The following is an 18,039-nucleotide window of genomic DNA, read 5'->3' on the forward strand; positions in this document are numbered from 1 at the left end:
AACATTACAAAATCATTAACTTTTTTTTCAAGTTGTCACTGAACCATGAAGATGAGGTCAAGGACAATGGACATATGACAGACTAAAACTTCATAACATAAGGCATCTATATACAAATTATGAAGCATTCAGGTCTTCTACCTTCTGAAATATTAAGCTTTAGTAGTTAGTAAATGCCGCCGTCTCTGCCAGATACTATCTCTATGTCTCGCTTTCTGCAACAGAAGTCCCAGGCTCGACAAAAAAATACCAATACCAAGAAATAGTCAAATTCAGTATTTGATACAATTTTAAAACATTTAAATCTCTTGGGACTAAGTGAAACTTCTTGAAATATAAGAAAAGGGATCATTGCAGTTCTGTTAGAATCGGTCCTCTGGGTACTCTTCTATGCATGTTTAAGAAAATTCTATAATTAATATGAAAAATACACACCTTGCTACGAACAATATCAGACCATTTGGAATCTACATCATAAAGAGGATTTTGTTCTAACCATTCTGTTAAATACTTCAATGGTGGGGCTTTGGCACCAGTAATCTGAAACAAATTCCCATGATTAAAACAACCTTCAATGGCATAATTTTTTAATCAAAATACTGTATCATATATTTTTATATTGTCTAAACTATTTACTATAGCTACACTGTGAGTGGCTTTGTGTTGGCATTTAACATGACACTTACAGAGATAATAGCCAAATATGAGCTAACTATTTTTGTAAAAATAACCAAGAATAGGTGTCTTCCAATATAATCTTTGTAAGCAAGTAGATTCACAAAACATGCTTCCTCTGTGAATATCTTTTTTTTTGGCATTGGTTTTGCTGTATGTTATTTTCAACATTTGTTTCATCATCAAACTGTCAATATAATATGTAATTTGCCCATTGCACTGTATCTTTTGTCATTTCATAATGTGTTACATAGTGCAAGACAATCTTTTCAGTGGAAATAAGCTGGTCTTTATACTGAAGTACATAAATATATTTTATTTAGTTCAGACATTTTTAATTATACTTCATTAAACGGCCAGTTTGACCCCCAAATTGTACATTACCTTCTCTTTTACAAGATTTTTGAAGTAAAATTAAGGAAATTTAATAAATAAACAAATTACCTTCTTGCCAGTTATTCTATTTACAACGGAGACATTTTCTTCACCTGTCATCATCATAGGATCAATCATAGATGGATCTAGACGAGACTTTCTTCCACGTCTTGGTATATCCTATTATTAAAGAATTATTACATTATAAATAATTAAATGTTAGTTTCTAATAACTGAAAATAAATATAGAATTGTTTTCCCAAATTCAAATACTTTGAGTAAAAATATAAGACACCACAGATATAATGTGTACCTTTGGCACTAGGCACTTTTTATTTTTTTAATGTTTCAGTATTTTGTTCTCTGTAGAGTTACATTAGCACTGAATGTAACACATATTTCTCATTACTCCTCTCTTTAATCTTTCATTTATTAATTTTCTTACTTTTCACTTTTTTTTATTTCCACAAAAGGTAAAAAATAAAATGCTTCGCTGGGGCGCAGCTTGATACGACCGCAGAGGTCGAACCCTGAACAGTTGGGGCAAGTATGGACACAACATTCAAGCTTGATACAGCTTTGGATTTGGATTGTGATTAAATATTTGACACAGCATAGGTTTCTAACACAGATTGAATGTGGTCTAAGAACTTAAAAATTTTAAATTGGACATTCACCTATTATGGTCCAATATCCAAAATCTAAATACATGGTTAGATTCAGCATATCAAAGAACCCCAAGAATTCAATTTTTGATGAAATCAAACAAAGTTTAATTTTGGACCCTTTTGACCTCAATGTGGACAAAGTTGATAACGGGGCCCAAAAATCAAAAATCTAAATACATGGTTAGATTCAGCATATCAAAGAACCCCATATATTCAATTTTTGTTGAAATCAAACAAAGTTTAATTTTGGACCCCGATTTGGACCAACTTGAAAACTGGGCCCATAATCAAAAATCTAAATACATGTTTAGATTCAGCATATCAAAGAACCCTAAGAATTCAATTTTTGTTAAAATCAAACTAAGTTTAATTTTGGACCCTTTGGACCTTAATGTAGACCAATTTGAAAACGGAACCAAAAATTAAGAATCTAAATACACGGTTAGATTCGGCATATCAAAGAACCCCAATAATTCAATTTTTGATGAAATCAAACAAAGTTTAATTTTGGACCCTTTTGACCTCAATGTGGACAAAGTTGATAACGGGGCCCAAAAATCAAAAATCTAAATACATGGTTAGATTCAGCATATCAAAGAACCCCATATATTCAATTTTTGTTGAAATCAAACAAAGTTTAATTTTGGACCCTGATTTGGACCAACTTGAAAACTGGGCCCATAATCAAAAATCTAAATACATGTTTAGATTCAGCATATCAAAGAACCCTAAGAATTCAATTTTTGTTAAAATCAAACTAAGTTTAATTTTGGACCCTTTGGACCTTAATGTAGACCAATTTGAAAACGGAACCAAAATTTAAGAATCTAAATACACAGTTAGATTTGGCATATCAAAGAATCCCAATAATTCAATTTTTGATGAAATCAAACAAAGTTTAATTTTGGACCCTTTGGACCTCAATGTGGACCAATTTAAAAACGGGGCCCAAAATCCAAAAACTAAATACACGGTTAGATTCAGCATATTAAAGAACCCCATGAAATCAAGAATAAAACCCCATTGAAATTGGTCAAGAAATAAGCAATTTATAGGAAGTATCTTCTTTTGCACAATCCTGTGCTATTAAATATTTCTTGCTATTGCGCAATACTGTACAATTGACAATTTCTTGCTATTGCGCAATATTGTGCTATTGGATATTTCTTGCTATTGCGCAATACTGTGCAATTGAAGATTTCTTGCTATTGCGCAATACTGTGCAATTGAAGATTTCTTGCTATTGTGCAATACTGTTCAATTGAAAATTTCTTGCTATTGCACAATACTTATTATATAATAATTTACACATCCTGTTTGGTGTGTATCTCCTACCATATCATTTTTATTTGATTTTAAATATAAATCAGAAATAACCAACTTAAAATGGAAAATTTTAAAAGAAACAAAAAAGGAAAAAAAGAAAAAAAAGGAAAAAAAAATAAATCCCCCCCCAAAATTTTTTGAACCCCCATTATGATTCATCACCCCCAAACTCAATCCCAGCCTTCCCTTTGTGGTATGGTACCTTGCAGTACAATTTCAGAGAGATCCATACACTTGAACACAAGTTATTGTCTGGAAACTAGAAAAAAATGTGTTTTTTGGCCCCTTTTTGGCCCCAAATTCCTAAACGTTTAGGGCAATTACCCCCAAACTCAAACCCAGCTTTCCCTTTGTGATATGGAACCTTGTAGTACAATTTCAGAAACATCCATACACTTACACACAAGTTATTGTCATGAAACTAGAAAAATGCTAGTTTTTTGCCCCTTTTTTGGCCCCTAATTCCTAAAATTTGGAGGTAATTACCCCCAAAATCAATCCCAGCATTCCTTTAGTGATATGGAACCTTGTGGTACAATGTCAGAGAGATCCATACACTAACACACAAGTTATGTCTGGAAGTTACAAAAATGCTTATTTTTGGCCCCTTTTTGGCCCCTAATTCCTTTACTGTTATTACCATAACCCCCAAAATCAATCCCAACCTTCCTTTTGTGGTATTGAACCTTGTGGTAAAATTTCATAAAGATCCATTCACTTAAACTAAAGTTAGAGTGCGAAAACCAATGTGTCTTCGGACGACGCCGGACGACGACGACGACGACGCCGGACGACGACGACGCCAACGTCATACCAATATACGACCACAAAAATTTTTTTGCGGTCGTATAAGAAATATATCAGAGAATAAAATGCTTCGCTGAGCACAGCCTGATACGACTGCAGAGGTCGAACCCTGAACAGTTGGGGCAAATTTGGACACAATATTCAAGCTTGATACTGTCTGAATTGTGATCAAATTTTTGACATAAGATAGGTTTCTGACACAAAATAAATGTGGTCAAAGATCTTGCAAATCCATTGCGCAATACAGTGCAATTGAAGATTTCTTCTTGAAACTTTTTCAAAAATTTGAAATTTTAAAAATTTTGAAAAAAAAATATGAATCCCTTAAAAAAATTGGGACCCCCCCCCCCCCCCCCCCCCCCCCCAACTTTTTGAAACCCCCCTTGGAGCAATAACCCCAAAACTCAATCCCAGCCTTTCCTTTGTAGTATGGAACCTTGAAGTACAATTTCAGAGAGATCCATACACTTACACACAAGTTATTGTCTGGAATCTAGAAAAATGCTTCTTTTTGGCCCTTTATTCCTAAACTGTTGGCCCCCATAACCCGTACAATGAATCCCAACCTTCTACTTGTAGTATTAAACATTGTGGTACAATTTCAGAGAAATCGAAATACTTATACACAAGTTATTATCCTGAAACTAGAAAAATGCTTGTTTTGGGTCCCTTTTTGGGCCCCTAATTCCTAAATGGTTAGGACCATCATCCCCAAAATCAATCCCAACCTTCCTTTTGTGGTATTGAACCTTCTTAAAAAATTTCATAGAGATCCATTCACTTAAACTAAAGTTATTGTCCGGAAACCAATGTGTCTTCGGACGCAGACTACGACATCATACCATTATACGATCCCCAAAAATTAAATGTAAGGGATCAAATAAAAAATTTAATTTTTTAAAAAATAATTGAAATAAACTTGCATCATAAAAATCCTCTTCACAATCAGCGATCATGTAGCCAGGATGTTCATCCAACCACTTCTCTAAATCTTTCTTTTGTGGAGCTTCATCGCCTGACAATCTGCTGCCATCCTCTAGATTTATCACAGGAACTCTTGATTCTTGAAAACAAAATTCAGATCAATTTAGCAAATCTTTCCTGTAGAATTTTGAAAATAAATCATTTAATTAAATTAATGTTAACAACAATAATACTCCCCAACCCCCCCTTTCCAAAAAGTGTCTGCAGGTTTGCCTATAATACCTATATGTGTCAAAGAAAAATGGAAAAACAGCCATACCAAATAATCATCATTCTAATATGACGTGCTGCTTTTGCTTTGTAGACAACAGCGTGACAAAATTCTCGATATATCTATACTTAGACATTTAGGTCACTGTTCTCTATTCTTTGCCCATTATCCTCCATTCTTTATATTTTAACACCTCATTATTCTCTATTCTTTATTTTTTGGCCCCATTTTCCTGTAGTATTCTGCCCATTATTCTCTATTCTGTAAACCCCATCCAGACCCTCATTGAGGCTCTTTGATTGATTGATTGGTGTTTAACCCCAATTTCAACATTATTGGGCTATTTCGTGGCTGTCAGTTTTTATTGGTGGAGGAAGCCGGAGTGCCTGGAGAGAACCACCAACCTTTGGTAGGAAAACTGACAATCCTAGTCAATTAAGATTTGAGTCAAGCGCACCTTTCACATGCTGCATTTAAACTCACAACCTCAGTTTTACCGCAGTGTTGACAGGCTAGTGATACAGTACTTCAACTACTTAGACCACTCTGCCACGGAGGCCCCATTTGAGGCTCTTAGAACATGAATATTAGGAAAGAAGCAATTCATTACAGTTCACAGTTAATGCGAATGTTACAGGAATACACAAGGAAGTAAAAAGTAGCCTTTTCTGCCCTTTATCATGCAAACCAAAAAATCTTTTAAGTTCAAACGTCAAATGATGGCTAATTAATGTCCTGCTGCAAACATTACATGACTATTATTTGAGAAGGATAATATATTCATGTATTAGAAATATACCCTCCTTTATACTGAACCACCACACTAGGTCTGATTGTTAATGTGCTAGCTAACAAGGAAACAGTCTACAAGAAGACATGTCACCCAACCTGAACACATTATTCTGACTGTGCTCCACCCAGTCTATGCTCTTATTCCAAATGGCTGCAGGCTTGGTAGAAAAGCAGCAAATACAAATTTTAAAGTCTTTGGTTTGACACAAATGGAGTTTGGTTTGTGAACTCCTGACTTAGAACAAGTACTAATACCTTATAAATAGTTCTTACACTTAAGTCAAATGTCTATACCAGATAATACCAAATTTCCCTATAAACCAACAATGCATTGTCATAAACTGTTAACACAGACACATGTCTGGCCTGTGTGACCTAATCACAAACTTCAACAACTGTTGATGATGCAGATGCCAGAATTAGCATGCCTAAGTAAGTATCACTTTCGTGACTTTCGTCGCAGACAAAACAAAAACTAACCAGGGTCATATCCTCCAACATTCTTTGAATGTTCCCTTCTTGCAAGAGCCTCCTGCATAGCAAGTTCAGCCATCTTCTCAGCTTTCCTTTTTCGTCCCCTTCGTTGTCTGCCTGGGAACATCAAAGCATGTTCCATCTGCAAAGACATCTACAGAAAATCAGAAAAACAAAGTCACCTGCAAATCAAGTTCATTTTTCCTTGATCCCATTTTATTTCATTTTATGAAATAAAATTAAACACCACAAGTAAAAAAAAGGAAGGCCTGACTAAGCCTTAGAAAAACAATCACTTTAATGCTATTACAGGTGATTCTTTTCTTCATTATTTTTATCGGAAAATCTTTGTATTCCATTTTTTCACAACCAAATTAATTTCTTTAAAATGATAAAATTTATACGAAGTTGAACACAATATCATGCAAAGTAAATCTTACAGGTATACAATGAGGAAAAATTCCATGTTCAATGGGTATAGTTAAAACTCAAAGCATCATCATCAAACAGGAAGTGACTGCCTGGCAGACATGATTTAGCTTACATTGTTTAACTCAAAATTTAAAAGTTCCCAACCAAATACCAAACAGAAGTTGAGTAATATGTACACAAGTTATGGATGGACCAAATGATTGCAGTATATCACCAACTCGTAAGCTGGTTGCAGTTTTTTTTATGAAACCTCCCATCTTTTCCCAACTTCTACTAAAACAAGTTAAAACCAAAATTAGTGTAATAATAACTTTTTAGTATGATCCTCTATTCTTTATATAGAATTGATTAAAAAGTAAACATAGTGTATGTTGATAAAAGCTGGTCAGGTAAAACATATTTAGGAAACTTGGAAGATGCATGTGTAATTTCAAATAAATGGAGAATGTGTCCATGGGACACAGATGATGCCTCTGCATGCATATTACATTATAAAGGGACATAACTCAAGAACGGTAAAAGTGATGCCCCTCAAATTCGAACTTGATCCGAGTTTTGTGGTAATAAGCATAGTGTATAAGTTTCATAACATTTTGTTGAGGCAAACTTAAGTTAGAGAAGGGAAACGAAAAATTTGGCAATTTTCCATCCATTTGTAAAGACGCATAACTCTAGAACGGTAAAAGTGACGCCACCCAAATTCAAACATGATCTGCGTTTTGTGGTAATAAGCAATGTGCATAAGTTTCATAAGATTTGGTTGAGGCAAACTAAAGTTAAAGAATGGAAACCAATTTCAAGAGTACCGGCGTACGGACGGACAAGGGTATTACTTAATGCCCCCTCTGCTGCGGCGGGGGCATAAAAAATAAATTCACACAAATTTAAATTTGTATAATTTTGAACTTGTAAGATGTATTTTCAGAACCGAAGCCCAATATAACTGTAACCACAAAAATTTAACTCATCTGCTTAGCGGAAAAATAATAAAAGAAATACAACGATATTAGTTTAAGCATTTTCCCAAGGTGTCACATTTTAAAAATGGACAGACTTATTAACTATTTCAACAACCTTGAAATGAGAATAAAAAGTTGTAGACAAATCCATTATGATATAAGTATTAAAGGAGAACATAAAATAAATATTAATGTGTTATATATGTATTAAAGGAGAACTATTTACTAGTGAAAGGTTATATAAAACAGCAGAGTAAACTTACCATACTCCTTTGAAGGAGAACAGGATCAAATTCAGGACCTGATCCATTGGAAAGTAAATCGGCAGGAGTCTGTTAGAAAAACAAAAAGTGCCCAGTGCCCATTAGTTAAAACAACAGGTATTAGTAAAAGTGAGATTAAAATCAACAATAGGCAACTCAAACTTAGAATTCAAAATTTACATCACTTTTAATTCCAAAATGTTCTATAGTAACTGTATTTTATAAAAGTAAATAGCTTGTTAACAATGGTCTGATAAAATGATCCTGATGTGATTTAAAATAACTTGATTTTTAAACAAATTCCAATTGATTTTACACAACAATTTTACATATTTTTATCAATTTTCCATGGAGTGCAAATGTCTCTTATTGTCCGTTGTGTACTGTGTCAAATTTATAACATGGAATGACATGCATGTATTCACAATGATGAAATGCAACCAACATCTTAGAAAAACAAAGTATCATGTGATTTTTTATGCTTTAAAATTAACCGTGAATATACATTTGCATTAAAACCCTTTTCAACAATGAATAAACAAATTTTAAGAAGTTAAGGAACAACACTGCAAACAAAATCAAGCACTGCATTACAATAATTCCAAAACAAAATCAAAATGTAATAAATGAAGGCTTGTGTGAATAGGTGGGATAGAAAACATCTTATTGCTTCAATGTTTTAAAAATATTCAACTTTCAATCATTTTAATAAATGGAAAAAAAAAATAGATGATAAAACTTTTTTTTTTATGACAGAGTATGTCAAAAGATTTCTTTTAAAACTACACAATGAAGCAATAAGTTGGATGATATGAATAATGGGAAAACTAAAGCTACACACACATCACTAAATAAATATCTTGTTTAAATTGAAAGAAAAGAAACAAAATCATGCATATGCGAAAAAGTAAAAAGGTATAGAGAATAGAAAAAGAAAAGCAGATATAATTTTAAGCGTAACAGATCACACCGGGTATCCCGATCCAAAAATGAGGAGGAATCCAAATCCGGAGAAGCATTAATAAACAATGTGTAACTGAGGGTAAGTAAAATGCTTCCGATTCCCATGGCTCCACGGGATTCCGATCCTGCTGCGAATTTCAGATTGGGATACCTTGTGTTCAGATGTTCATGCAAAAATTTGATTCAATGAACCTCTTTTTCTTTGTCTTATCTTAAAACAGGCTATATGAAGAGGATGCATAATACATATAGAAAAAATCTTTTGGTTTCATTTAATGTGTGTAGCAATAATTGAACGAACCTGTGAGAAGAAATAATGATGAGGTGAGTGTCGTGGGGAATGTCCAGCTACCTGAGATCGTGGGGTCAGAGACTCCGACTGACTGTCGTTATCACTAGAGGCTGCAGACTGATTCAATAGATGGGCCATCCTCCCTGAAATCACAAAATAAAATTATTTTTTTAAGCATTTCAATACTTTTTTATTCCAATTGATCATCAAAGTATATCATGTGCAACACAGTGTTCTTATACAAGCCTGACAATCAAGAGCTTACAAAAGGTAGCCCTTGTAAATGCCCTATATTTTTTGCATGTGTCCTATCATACACAAGCATCAATGTTATTTGGTGGGGAAAAAAATAACTTATTTACAAAAGAGATTATAAAAGGTAGCCCATGTTCAATATATATTTTTTTACTTGTGCTTATTCATACAAGCCCAAATGTTGTTTGTGAATACAATAAAATGTTGTTTTCCATTTTATCAAGGGGAGTAACCACAAAGTTGAACCATACACATTCAAACTGGATCTGTGTGGTCCCAGCAAAATTTCAAAATGATTTGAAAGAGGCTTTCTCAATTTAACAGCATGAAATGCCATACAATTTGAAACAACCAAAAAGTGCTTTAAAGAACATCAGATAGAGAAGTCATCATTGACTGTAAGTGTTGGATCTCTTGTTCATCATATGTTTTCAAGTTAAGTATCAGGTTAATCTTTTCTTATGTTATAAAAGACTTCAGGTTACCAAGTAAACTTTGTCAAATATAAAATGCTGTGTAAATAGTGATTGCAAGACACATCAAGTATTTTTTCTTATCAATTCTATATCAACAATTTGAAGTCACAGACCACAGTCAGGTTACATTTTTCCATTAATAATATTGTATGTTAGAGAACTATGTATCATTTTATTAGTTAAACTTGTCAACTACAAAGATTTCTCACATGGTATAGGTACTTAGTGAGCTGTGAAAAGTTGCTGTAGATAAAACAGTTTTGATTTACACCATCAATTCATGATACTTGTTTACTTTGAGTTTGTATAGATAGGTGATTACACAAGAAGATACTAGTATTAAGGAGATATGACATTGATTGGTGTTTAACTTCGTGCTGGTCTTTTTTTTTTATTGCTGGAAGAAGCTGGATTGCCTAGAGAAAACAACAGACCATCGCAAGGAAAACTTACAATCATAGTCAATTAAGATTGAAGTCAAGTGCACCTGCCACGTGCAGGATTCGAACTCACAACCTTAGTGTTGACAGGCTAGAGATACAGTAGTTGGACTACTTAGGCTACTCGGCCTCAGAGGCCCCTCAATATGACTGTATACTGGAAACTAATATCCATGTAACAGAAACATCAGATAGAGAAGTCATCATTGACTTAAGTGTTGGATCTCTTGTTCATCATATGTTCAAGTTAAGTTTCAGAATAATCTCTTATTTGTTAAAAAACAAAATTATCAATGCCATGTAAATAAAGGGATGAAAGGATAGAGAGATATTCTTCACTTTTGGTTTGAATAAGGGAGGTGATAATAGGGGGCAGTAACTCATATTAATGTGATTTAGCTGATTATATGAAAGTCATATCCATGTTACTGAAACATCAGATAGAGAAGTCATCATTGACTGTAAGTGTTGGATCTCTTGTTCATCATATGTTCTCAAGTTATACATTGAATAATCTTTTCTTATGCTATCAATAGTTATAAAGGAATTCAGTTACCAAGTTCAATTTTCAGATATAATCTTGTGCATGAATAGTTATTTAAGTATTAAATAAACAGCTGCGCCATGAGCGCATGATACGCCCGTCGTCTTGTGTGTGAATTTTTATGCAATAAGCATAAATAGTTTCTGACATATGGCGTGACATGCGAAAACCCCCTTTTTTTTTTACAAAAAACCCAATATCTCTAAAATAAAATTTTGAATCAAAACCAAAAAGTATACAGATCTTTAGATTAATATAACTAAGAAGTGTGTAAAATTTTAAGCAATAATCATAAATCGTTTTTGAGATACAGCGCGACATGTGAAAACACCCCTTTTAAAAAAAAAAACTCAATATCTCAAAAAAAATTTTTTGAATCAAAACCAAAAAGTATACAGATCTTTAGATTAATATAACTAAGAAGTGTGTAAAATTTTAAGCAATAATCATAAATCATTTTTGAGATATGGCACGACATGTGAAAAACCCCTCCCCCTTTTTTTACAAAATACTCAATAACTCAAAAATAAAATTTTGAATCATCACCAAAAAGTATACAGATCTTAAGGTTAATATAACTAAGAAGTGTGTAAAGTTTTAAGCAATAATCATAAACTGTTTTTGAGATACGGCGCGACATGTGAAAAACCCCTCCCCCTTTTTTAACAAAATACTCAATAACTCAAAAATAAAATTTTGAATCATCACCAAAAAGTATAAAGATCTTAAGATTAATATAACTAAGAAGTGTGTAAAGTTTTAAGCAATAATCATAAATTGTTTTTGAGATACGGCGCGACATGTGAAAAAAAACACACACCTGTTTTAGTTACTAAGTCCCGTAACTCAAAAAGTTTTAATCTTATTTTCACCAAAAAGTATACAGATTGTTTGACCATCATAAGAAACAACTATGTTAAGTTTCATGAAATTTGGATAAGTCATTCTCAAGTTACGGTGCGACAGTTTACGCCGGACAGACAGTCGGACAGGCGGACGGACACCGGACATTTGTATAACATAATACGTCCCGTCAAAAATTTGACGGGCGTATAAAAACACATCAAATTTGTATTTATATCAATCCTATATCAACAGTCATCACAGACCTATTCAGGTTAGATTTTCCTCTTTGATAATAATTTATGTTAGAGAATAAGTAGAGATTTCAAATTGACAATGTAGATCTTTTTTAATTTTAACTAATTTTCTACAAAGATGTCATTGTATATGTACTTCTTGGGCTGTGAAAAGTTGCTGTAGATAAAAAGTTTTGATTTACACTATCAATTCAGGATACCTATTTACTTCTTGGGCTGTGAAAAGTTGCTGTAGATAAAAAGTTTTGATTTACACTATCAATTCAGGATACCTATTTACTTTTGGTTTGAGTAGTGAAGAGGTGAATACAGGGGAATAGTCTCATATTAAGGTGATTTGGCTCAATAGATGAATTTCAAGTTCTTTTTTATGAAAGAGTCACCCAGCTAACCCTATGTAAATCGGCAAAAATGAGATTGAACAATCAACTCTTATTGTGACGTACAATTTAATTATATAAAGCTTTGTGACATTGCATTTGTACAGAAAAACTGCATGAATGTGAAAGTTGTATCCATGTTACTGAAACATCAGATAGAGAAGTCATCATTGACTTAAGTGTTGGATCTCTTGTTCATCATATGTTCACAGTTATGTATCAGGTTAATCTTTTCCTTTATATTCAGAAACTAAGTCTACCAAATAAAAAGTTGTCAGATATATATTATGTAAAAGTGAAAAAGGGGTTGTAAGATATGTCAAGTCTGTGTTCACATCAACAAAGGATTTAGTCACAGACCTCACTAAGGTGAGACATTTTAAATCTAATAATAATGAATGTCATAGAATAAATAGAGAGGAAATGTCAAATTTTATTTAATGTTGAACTTGTCAAAAAGAAAAGTTGTCATTAAAAATATATATGTATTTCTGAGTCCATAAAAGTTGATGCTGGTATAATTGATTATTTGGTGTTTTAAAGCCACTTTCAGCACTATTAGCCATCTTGCGGCAGCCAGTTTTATTGGTGTAGGAAGAGCCTTGGTGCCCTGAGAGAACCAGACCTTCAATTAGGAAAACTGGCAATCCTAGTCAATTAAGATTGGAGTAAATGCACCTGCCACTTGTGAGCTTCAAATTCACAACCTCAGTGTTGACAGGCTAGCGATACAGTAGATGAACTACTTAGACCACTTGGAAAATGAGGCCCCTTGATGTACCGTATAAACTTGTCTAATAGTCGATCCTACTATAAGTTGGGGGCCCTTTTCAGCTCCAAATTCTAAGGATTTAGTCTTGACCCTCGTATAAGTCGGACAAAATTTGGGCATTTTTTTTTTCAGCTGACAGTAACTGAACGCCGGTAGAACCAATGCAAATCCAGGAATAATATTCATTTCTGCATTAATGTTTGGTTTGAATTTAGTTGATGCTCATCATGATAATTTATATTGCTGTTAATAATAAAGATGTATTCATTTCTCTTGTTTTGTTCACTGTTCAAATGTTAGATTAGCCATGTGTTGTTTACGTAATGCATCAATGATTTTGTAGGGTATGACTAACAACCTATTGTTTGAGAAAAGCAAATATAAACCAATATGAACCTGAAAAATTTAAAGTCAATCAACACTTGATGAAAATATTTTTCACAGCATACATAACTCGGTGTTAAATGAGCATGTACACTTCATAATTCTTATTATATTGTGATGATTAAAGGATTAAAATAAAATGCTCCGCTGGGGCGCAGCTTGATACGACCGCAGAGGTCGAACCCTGAACAGTTGGGGCAAGTATGGACACAACATTCAAGCTTGATACAGCACTGAATTTTGATTGTAATTAAATATTTGACACAGCATAGGTTTCTGACACAGAATGAATGTGGTCTAAGAACTTAAAAAAATTTAATTTATCTATTCAAACCATATCATTATTATTTGCTTTTATATATAAATCAGAAATAACCAATTTAAAATGGAAAATTTTAAAGAAAAAAAGGGAAAAAAATCCCCCCCCCCCCAAATTTTTTGAACCCCCTTATGATTCATCACCCCCAAACTCAATCCCAGCCTTCCCTTTGTGGTATGGTACCTTGCAGTACACATACATGTGATGGACTGTGAAACTAAGATCAGGAGTTTTGGAGATTAGGACTGAGATCAGGATGTTTTTAATCGACATAAATTCTGTCGTAAATGTAACCGTGTGCTGTAGAAATTGTCTGTTAAAGTGTGTTTTCTTCAACTTTCCATCCGAATGTATTATGTTTATAGTACCTTTGTACTTATAAATTTTCTCTATCTTTTTAAACTTTCAACTTGTTCAATCTAACATTCTTCTTTTTCAGTATGTTCTTTAAATTTTTTAGGTCATATCTTTTTTACCATTATTCATTGCAATCAGATCATTTGCTTATCTATCTGCAAGTAGATCTTTTATATTTATCTTCATGCAAGTAGATTTATAATGCATGATAAGTAACACATTCAAACAAACATGGGTCATAGTTATTATATAAATTTCAATTTAAGCCTTGAAAGGAAGTATAGAACCCTCAAATAATTTTCAAATTATTATTTTTTTATTTGTCCTAAAACATTTAAAATCATTTAATTACCATCCTTTTATGATTATTTGTTCATTTTATATTTTATTTATATTCTTTTAAAAATTTACATTATTTAAAGGTAAGTAACTTAAAAACAGGATAAATCAAGGGAAGTAACCCAACATTCATTTTAAATAAACAAAGTTTTATTACACAACGGCAGTTAGCCTGAGGTAAAAATCGTTGATTACCAGTATGTTTGACACCCAAGGTGACAAATGAGGCCATATAATTATGCATGTTAATTGATATACAGGTAAAATATAACTTCAGTAATGTCAGTTACACCAGATATGTTGGGCTGAAATTTTTCATTCATGAAATATTTCATACACAGGATTTTTTTGTCTTCAACGGGAGGTCGGGAGGAGACCCCTGAAAACGGGATTATTGTACTCCCGTCGGGAGGTTCACATGTATGAACTGTACAATTTCAGAGAGATCCATACACTTGAACACAAGTTATTGTCTGGAAACAAGAAAAATGCTTGTTTTTTGGCCCCAAATTCCTAAACATTTAGGGCAATTACCCCCAAACTCAAACCCAGCTTTCCCTTTGTGATATGGAACCTTGCAGTACAATTTCATAAAGATACATACAACTACACACAAGTTATTGTCCTGAAACTAGAAAAATGCTTGTTTTTTTGCCCCTTTATGGCCCCTAATTCCTCAAGTTTCTAGGGAATTACCCCCAAAATCAATCCCAGCCTTCCCTTTGTGGTTTGGTACCTTGCAGTACAATTTCAGAGAGATCCATACACTTGAACACAAGTTATTGTCTGGAAACTAGAAAAATGCTTATTTTTGGCCCCTTATTCCTAAACGTTGTGGGCAATTACCCCCAAAATCAATTCCAGCTTTCCCTTTGTGATATGGAACCTTGTAGTACAATTTCATAAAGATCCATACACTTACACACAAGTTATTGTCATGAAACTAGAAAAATGCTTGTTTTTCGCCCCTTTTTGGCCCCTAATTCCTAAACTTTTAGGGCAATTACCCCCAAACTCAAACCCAGCTTTCCCTTTGTGATATGGAACCTTGTAGTACAATTTCAGAAAGATCCAAACACTTACACACAAGTTATTGTCATGAAACTAGAAAAATGCTTGTTTTTTTCCCCTTTTTGGCCCCTAATTCCTAAAATTTGGAGGCAATTACCCCCAAAAATCAATCAAGCATTCCCTTTGTGATATGGAACCTTGTGGTACAATGTCAGAGAGATCCATACACTAACACACAAGTTATGTCTGGAAGTTACAAAAATGCTTATTTTTGGCCCCTAATTCCTTAACTGTTGGTACCATAACCCCCAAAATCAATCCCCACCTTCCTTTTGTGGTATTGAACCTTATGGTAAAAATTCATAGAGATCCATTCACTTAAACTAAAGTTAGAGTGCGAAAACCAATGTGTATTCGGACGACGACGCCGACGACGACGCCAACGTCATACCAATATACGACCACAAAATTTTTTTGCGGTCGTATAAAAATTAAGTGAAGCTTATCAATATATTAAAATAACTAACTCCAACTCATTAGTGTCATCTGTTTACCTATCACTGATAGTTTTCACACCTTTAGTAAATACAACTCTTTGTCTCTTAATTGGGGTTATCAATGGATTATATTGGCTTGTCAATCAATTTTGTAATTTTTGTTTACCTGAGACACTTTAATGAATAATATTTTGATTTTGGGAATGAATCTTAAAATTATTTTTTGATTATTATATGATTTATAAGCATTGAATTGATATCATGATATCACAATAATGACACAATAACACCGCTGAAAACATCCTTTCACATATTTGGTACATTGTTATCTCCTTTTCATTTTTGGTTCTTGGCTCTTCTTTTGGGTTTATAGGAAAACCATATGACCATGAAAATCAATACACAAACTGGAAACAGTAGAATTTCAACACGAATTTGCAGAAAGTGTTTACCAAAGAACAAATAAAACACAAAGACAGTATTGTAGTCATTTATTTTCAACAAAAACTTTTTATTTATTGATTTATGTAGGTTTGGCAATCAAAAACGTAGTTTTGACCAGGAAATTCACTCCTGACCACTTTTCTCAAGCTTGGATTTTTCCTCTGGTCGCTAGATCTCGTCTATTAGTCGGTCCCCCTCTCTGGATTATGAATTTTACTCCCAATTTTCCGACTAATAAGCGAGTAGGTACGGTAGATACAACTTAAGAACAGTTTTGATTTACACAATCAAGGAGGTAATTACAGGGGCTAGGACTTACATTAAGGTGATTTAGCTGAATATTGGAAACTCATATACAAGTTACTGAAACATCAGATAGAGAAGTCATCATTGATTATAAGTGTTGGATCTCTTGTTCATCATATGTTCAAGTTAAGTATCAAACTATCTTTCCCTTTGTCTAAAGGAATTAATTCCACCAAGTAAAAGTTGTCAGATATAATATGAAATGATATATTGCTAAAAACTGAGGGTGCACTTGCCGTTGTCAATGTAAACATCAACAACATCATAGGCAAAATAGCAATAAACAGATTAACAATGGCTTTCAAACTTGAGGATGTTTCTCTGACAAATCCCATCTCAAGGCTGTCGCCCTTCGATGAGATTGTAGCTGGGAAACACCCTCTCGTTTGAAAAACCATCAATTATCTATCATTACATAAATAGTGATAAAAGGATTGCAAGATAATCGTGTATCTTTTCATATTATTTCAATTTATATCAATAAACTGAAGTCACAGAAAACCCTCAGGTTAGATTTTCTCCTTTAATAATGTTGTAGGTTAGAGAAGTCAAAAGAGAAAAAAAATGCAGAATTTTATTTAAGGATAAACTAATCAAGTACAAAAATGTAACAGTATAGGTACTTGTTTAGCTGTAAAAAGTTGTGTTAGTAAAGAACAGTTTTGATAAACACCATCAATTTAGGATACTTTGTTTGAGTAGAGAGGAGGTGAATACAGGTCAGTTTATCATATTTAGGCTATTTTGCCGAGTATGGCAGACTCATATACAAGTTACTGAAACATCAGATAGAGAAGTCATCATTGATTATAAGTGTTGGATCTCTTGTTCATCATATGTTCCCAAGTCAAATGATACTGTAGTACTTCACACTTACCATCAAATTTTTGTTCTTTAGCATTGCGTTTGTGGAATGTCATTTTTAATCCATCACCCTGGAAATAGAAGGAAAAGAAATTACAAAAATGTGAAACAGTCTTCATATATTAAAATAATTACTATTCCTAAATAATATGTTAATTCGGTATATGCATTTACAAATATCATCAACAAAATTTTTATTTAAAGTTAACAAGGTCATTATTTTTATTTTAACGACATTTCATTCATATCTAAATGTAAAACAAATGAATTGCTATGAAATCAAATGTATGCATAAAATCTAAATAAAATTTATTAGGACTTTTCATTACT

The 18,039-nt window shown here is 33.1% G+C and overlaps 1 protein-coding gene across 11 annotated transcripts in view; it reads right to left on the reverse strand.

Annotated features, from left to right (window-relative positions):
* LOC127700953 (chromodomain-helicase-DNA-binding protein 8-like) overlaps positions 1 to 18,039 on the reverse strand; it is a 73,358-nt gene that overhangs the window by 5,307 nt on the left and 50,012 nt on the right. For 4 of the 11 annotated variants that reach the window (XM_052204694.1, XM_052204695.1, XM_052204697.1 and 1 more), the window contains 7 exons: positions 17,723 to 17,780; positions 9,231 to 9,364; positions 7,967 to 8,035; positions 6,319 to 6,466; positions 4,775 to 4,914; positions 1,120 to 1,230; positions 436 to 540 (listed from right to left, as the gene is read on the reverse strand). In XM_052204694.1, the coding sequence (XP_052060654.1) occupies positions 436 to 540; positions 1,120 to 1,230; positions 4,775 to 4,914; positions 6,319 to 6,466; positions 7,967 to 8,035; positions 9,231 to 9,364; positions 17,723 to 17,780 (765 nt within the window). The remainder of the gene's footprint in view (positions 1 to 435; positions 541 to 1,119; positions 1,231 to 4,774; positions 4,915 to 6,318; positions 6,467 to 7,966; positions 8,036 to 9,230; positions 9,365 to 17,722; positions 17,781 to 18,039) is intronic. The other 7 variants (XM_052204698.1, XM_052204696.1, XM_052204693.1 and 4 more) reach the window with 7 other exon arrangements.

This window comes from Mytilus californianus, unplaced genomic scaffold (assembly GCF_021869535.1).
Source record: "Mytilus californianus isolate M0D057914Y unplaced genomic scaffold, xbMytCali1.0.p SCAF_5, whole genome shotgun sequence".
NCBI classification, from domain to species: domain Eukaryota; kingdom Metazoa; phylum Mollusca; class Bivalvia; order Mytilida; family Mytilidae; genus Mytilus; species Mytilus californianus.